The sequence below is a fragment of the Mytilus trossulus genome, chromosome 6 (genome assembly GCF_036588685.1).
Source record: "Mytilus trossulus isolate FHL-02 chromosome 6, PNRI_Mtr1.1.1.hap1, whole genome shotgun sequence".
Taxonomy (NCBI): Eukaryota; Metazoa; Mollusca; class Bivalvia; order Mytilida; family Mytilidae; genus Mytilus; species Mytilus trossulus.
In genome coordinates, this window is record NC_086378.1 from 51,034,232 (window position 1) to 51,040,388 (window position 6,157).

At 32.9% G+C, this 6,157-nt stretch overlaps 1 protein-coding gene across 1 annotated transcript; it reads left to right on the forward strand.

The window, feature by feature from the left end:
• The first annotated feature begins 3,233 nt into the window (after positions 1–3,233).
• LOC134722781 (uncharacterized) lies at positions 3,234–4,919 on the forward strand. Its single transcript, XM_063586408.1, has one exon. It carries the CDS (start codon positions 3,234–3,236, stop codon positions 4,917–4,919), a length of 1,686 nt encoding a protein of 561 aa, XP_063442478.1.
• Positions 4,920–6,157: the final 1,238 nt, after the last annotated feature.

Genomic DNA, 6,157 nt, shown 5'->3' on the forward strand with positions numbered 1-6,157 from the left:
TAGCATCGCAACATGTTAATCTAACTAAAAAAATGGAACATTCCACTTGATTCAAAATTCAAAAACTCTTAGCTAGGTAAGGGTTACAATTCGATCCCATCTTCTTCGCGTAATCTTTTGCTACCGAAGAAGTATTAAAAGTTTTCCACAGAAAAACAAATATTTTTCTCTTGCAATAAACAAAAAAGATGATGAAACATTACTCTACAGAAGAGCATTTATTTCAATGTTATGCCTAAATTATCAATTTATTTATTCCTTTTGAAAGAAATTATTCAAAATCAAGCCTGGTATGGTTTTAAGTGAAAACTATACAGTTTTCTAAGATCTTAGACGTCATGACATAATCAAATTAAGTTCCAGCATCCCGATAAAAAAAGTAGAAATCTGGGATTTATACATCTTAATCGAACCAATCGAAAAAAGTTAAATTAAAAAAAACCACTTATCAACTAGTCGGAAAACTGAACACAATTCGTCTAAAAATTAGACGAGTATCGGTTAATAAAACTGATAGTTCGGATATCGAAATACTAGTTCAGTATATAAATGCAATTGTATATATATAATATATGCGTCATTTTGATAAACATTTTCATTGCAGGCTTTGCAGGTGAAGATTTGGGATTTCAAGTTAATGCGAAGGAAGCGCTTCTGAAAAGTAGGAGTTTGCCGAGCACCCCTGTAAGTTTTGAGAGAGAAAAAAATGGAATAATATGCAATATTCTCATAAAATTATATTCCACTGAGATATTCAAAATTCCCCGCGTAATTACGGTCATTTCATATATATACAGTTTCGACTCGTGTCACTGAGGATCTGTTACACATTTTTCAGATTATTTTTCAAACAGATTGTTTCACGGGCGTCTGGTCTAAGCGCTACAACCACAATATGTGTGTGTGTATGGGTCTCTATTATATTCGTTTGAGCAGAGACATCATGATATATACATGATATAGTGTCTCGTTTGAGCTTGTCGGTAAATAAATATTCGTAATGTATTTTTTTCTCCTAAATTAAGGTTAAACACCGAGAGGTTCGAACAGCATCTTCCCAACATATTACCTTTGTTTTCTTCCCCTTACATACATTCCCTTTATAATGTAATCAATGACAGAGGAACAGAATTATGTGAAAAATTATCATGATTTGAATGTGAGAAACTAAAATAATAATCACTTAGTATCACACTTATTTTATCAAAACATATTGAGGCTCATTTGGAATATAGATGCGGATCAAGGAATTTGAAGAAAAGGGGCGTTGCCGTTGGCTTACTGCCATACCTGTATCAAGATACATTTTGTACCTGTAAGCTCTTTGTGGGGCTCATATGGAAGAATCCTATCCTTTTTATCCCATCTTTTTTTGGTACACTTTCAAAACTGATACAATCATCAATAATGCATGGTTTGGTGCAATATTTCACACAATTAAAAAGTTATAGAAAAACTATTTGTGTCCTCATCAGTTACATTACCATGACTGACTCCCAATGACCGTCAATATTAATTTTAAAAGCTTCCACAGTTGTTGAAGAAATACCTTCAACTGGAAGGTTATTACAATCATTAATAAATAAGAAGTGAAAAATGTCTTAAACGAAAAGAAGTCTTGCATGTAGCTAGTCCAAATTATTTGGACTAGCATGTAGCTAGGCTATTCTTGGTTTCGCTAAATTCCAATAATGCCCATGGGTATTTGTCCTGAGGACAGCAAAATATCTTTCATAAGATATTTATCATGAATTCATAATATATCATATTGTGTTTTCATATACATGTATTCCACATGCGGTCTTACCAATGCAATGTATAGTCTTAAACACTAAAGCTTAAAGTCTGCTTAATCAGTCCAAGTATACTATTGGCTATATTTATTTTACTTGAAATGTGTTATTAATGTCATTTTGAAAAATAATTCCAAGATCCTTTATTTGTTCATCTTTAGTGATATCAATATTGTTCATTGTATAAATATTTTGAGAACTATTTCTTCCATCATGTCCATAGTCATTAATAGTGGATTTGCTAATTACATTTGCTCAGATTAAATTGCTTGTATATATTCCAGACCATATGAGTATTTAAACAGTACACGTACAGTCTGGACTGTGTACGTGTAGGGTCCATCTAAATACAATTCAAGTAACGAAATATTTTTTTACATTTTCATGTTTGCAGTTCATGCATGTTCCTTTGCATTTGCATTTTGTGGTAAAGTTGCTAAATATTCCAAAACCACATGATATTTCCTTCCGATATCTTCAATTTCAGTGGTTATAATTCAATTAATGTATTACTGATAGACATGCTAGATACAAGAGATTAACAGATTTAATTTGCGTGAATTTAAAAAAAAGTTAAAATATTAAGTTTTTGTTTCAATTACAATTGAACTTTTTTATATTAATTTGATAGTTAAGTTATGTTGATCTGCTATATGCATTTCTATCTAATTAACCTGACCATCTTTTTTAATATTAGTCAGACCATACGCATATTTTGAAAAAGTACGCCTACGGTCCAGACCGTAGGCGTACGGTCCAAAAAGTAGTTAATACTCATACAGTCTGGAACATATATATAGATGATATATATATATTATATAAAAAAGAAGATATGGTATGATTGCCAATGAGACAACTATCCACAAAAGACCAATATGACACAAACATTAACAAATATAGGTCACTGTACAGCCTTCAACAATGAGCAAAGCCCATACCGCATAGTCAGCTATAAAAGGCCCCGATAAGCTTTAAATTACTGATAGTCTAGGTTCATTGACTTTGACATTGTTCGTTTGTTAATGGTTTAAATGTCAGCAAAGTTTATAATGGTCATGATGGTATATATATATACGTATATATATAGTACTGTAAACCAACTGATTTTTCGAGCGATTTTTACAGCGTAACTTTCCAAGCAGAAAATATAAAGCGAATATAAATCACAGCAAATATGTAAAACTTTGATTTTTTTCCTTCATTGAGACACTTTTACAATATTGAAATGTAAAATGGCCATGAAATAGATTACGAATAACTAAAGCGAAATAAAGTGTCTAGGAAAATAAGTTGGTTTACAGTATTAGACTTAATTAGCCAAATTATGGACACTCTACAACCAATCAATTATTCTTTTATTAAAAAATATTTTATTTTTTGCCTTTTGTGTGATAAACTAGAATTAGTTATATTTTTCAGGTAAAACAAACTATATAAATTATGGCGGGACATGCCATGCCAGCTATATGTGGTCCTTGCTTAGAAGGAGGTAATAAGAATCCATCTGTGAAATGGTGTACTATTTGTGAAGAACAGTTGTGTCCAGGGTGTGTCCAACATCATCAATCTTTAAAACTCACAAGAAATCATTATTTAACAGAAATAAGAAATGATGCTTCTTCTTCATATGCTACAGAAAACAAGGGAACAATCCTAAACACACCTGAAACATGCATAAATCACCCATCAGTTGAAATACAGTTTTATTGCAAGAAACATGATATTATGTTATGTGATGCTTGCCTTGGTTTACATCCGTCATGTAATAGTGATATAGTTCCTATCGACCTTGCTTCCAATGGGACAAAAAACTCACAAAATTTCCACAGTATTCAAACAGAAATTACAAATATTTTACAAAGTTTCAGTGCTATTCTTGCAAATAAGCAGACAGTTGAACAGATATTTTCTAACGAGGTTTCTTCAGCAAAAAAGAAAATTGATGAAATAAGACTAGAACTGGTTAGATACCTTGAGGAAATGATTGATAAAACATTATTGAAGGATGTTGAAAGTCAAGAAAAAAAAGTTCTCGATCAATTGATGAAAGACAAAACAGTTGCAGAAGATGGACGAAAAGAAGCTGCTTGGTTCTTAGACGAAATGTCTTCCATACTGAGTATTGGATCAGATAAACAAGCATTTATGTTACTGCAAAGATTGAAAGCTTTCAAGAACGTAAGGGACCTACAAGTGAAAGAAATGTCTTACAACATGCAGGCATATTCGTTGAAAATGGAACTCACTGATCCAGTTGAATTGTGTTCTAAAATGGAATTACTATTTGGAAAAGTAAATATGGAGTCAACACCATACAATGTGAACATGGTGCAAGGGATGAAAATATCAGCTATTTGTGCAACACCTGGCGAGTCAATTAAGACTGAAAAATTTGTATCCAGTGTATCAATAATGGACGCTGGTCATCTTCTTGTTGTTGAGTTGAACCTTTTTTCATCCTCAAAGGTGTTTTTATTTAATGATGCTAGAGGTCATATAAGTGATATTAAAATTCCAGGCTCACCAACAGATAGCACTGCAGTTCCTGGTGGAAACAAAGCTGTTGTATTAGTGGACAATAAAAAACTTCTATTCCTGGAAAAAGACGGTACCGGTACACTTCATTGCAAAAATATCATGAAGATGGCAAAAGGTTGTAACCTTATAACTGCCTCATGGAGTAAATTATATATGGCTTATAAAAGTGAAATTATTGTAATGGATATCAATGGTCATGCTGTCCAGTATTTGAAGACCCTTCAAATGTCCGGTGGTCAGATTCAAGCTTTAAGTGTTGGTAGGGATGATGAAGTGTATTATGCAATTGCGGATTGTTTATATTGTATGAAGGATTATGGTGAGGAAGTTTTTCTATACCAAACTCAAGATTTGAAAGATGTCTCTGGAATTGTTCTTGACACAGAAGGAAATGTTTACATTTGTGGTAAGAAATCAAACAATATTCATGTCTTGAAACAAAAGGATAGTTCTGCACAGGTTTTGTTGAGGGAAGGAGATGTTCTACAGAAACCCAGTGGTATTTGCTTTGACAAGTTCAGAAACAAGTTATTTGTATATTACACATCCTATGATCCTATTCAAGTTTACAATGTTACAATGTCATGAATGTAGATGATACATCATGAAAACATAGCATGATGGAAAACCATAGGCAAGCAACAATTAACTTGAAGGGAGGGCCGGGTTATGCCAGTTTCTTGTCTGAGTCAGATAAAAAAAAAGTTTTTTGATGCTATCAATCAAATTATTTTTTTCAATATTTGACACTTTCATGACTTTAGGTTATGAGGAAAAACTGGATTCAGAATATTTTTTTGGCATCTGCTTGACTACAGGCCTCTACATTATCATTTTTTCTCACTTGTCCCTTCGGACAAGTTGAAAGAAAATCAACTTGTCCGAACTCATAACTCACTTGTCCGAATTTGTAATTGAAAATTCACCATATTGATTATACATGTTATATGCAATAATAACACTTGCCCTTTGATTGTACCTAATAAAGATCAATAAAGGGAGCATTTTGTTATGTTATATGATTACTACATCAAAATTCATTTTATTATTTCAGACTGAAGGCTTATTTGCAAGACTGAGCTCTCTAACACATTGTCACTATCATGTGTCATTCATTAAAGCATATCTCTTCCCATACCACTGGGTTCTCCTATTCATGGACCTATATTCATTCTGAAGTAGTGGTATGGTTCAAATATACCTGGCACCTTGTTTGCAAATAAACCTTTTTAATTTATTGATGGTGCCAAACAAGATTTTACAATTTGTCTTGATTTTTACATACATTGATATATGATCACAAAGTACAGAAAACATTTTAGTAAACAATCTGCCTTTTTAGATTTTATCTAATTTTTCCATCTTAACTTATTATTTTAACATATAGATCTTATTGAATAATACCTTTTTAGCTCACCTGGCCCGAAGGGCCAAGTGAGCTTTTCCCATCACTTTGCGTCCGGCGTCCGTCGTCGTCCGTCGTCCGTCGTCCGTCGTCGTTGTTAACTTTTACAAAAATCTTCTCCTCTGAAACTACTGGCCCAAATTGAATCAAACTTGGCCACAATAATCATTGGGGTATCTAGTTTAAAAAATGTGTGGCGTGACCCGGTCAACCAACCAAGATGGCCGCCATGGCTAAAAATAGAACATAGGGGTAAAATGCAGTTTTTGGCTTATAACTCAAAAACCAAAGCATTTAGAGGAAATCTGACATGGGGTAAAAATGTTTATCAGGTCAAGATCTATCTGCCCTGAAATTTTCAGATGAATCGATCAACCCGTTGTTGGGTTGCTGCCCCTGAATTGGTAATTTTGTGGAAATT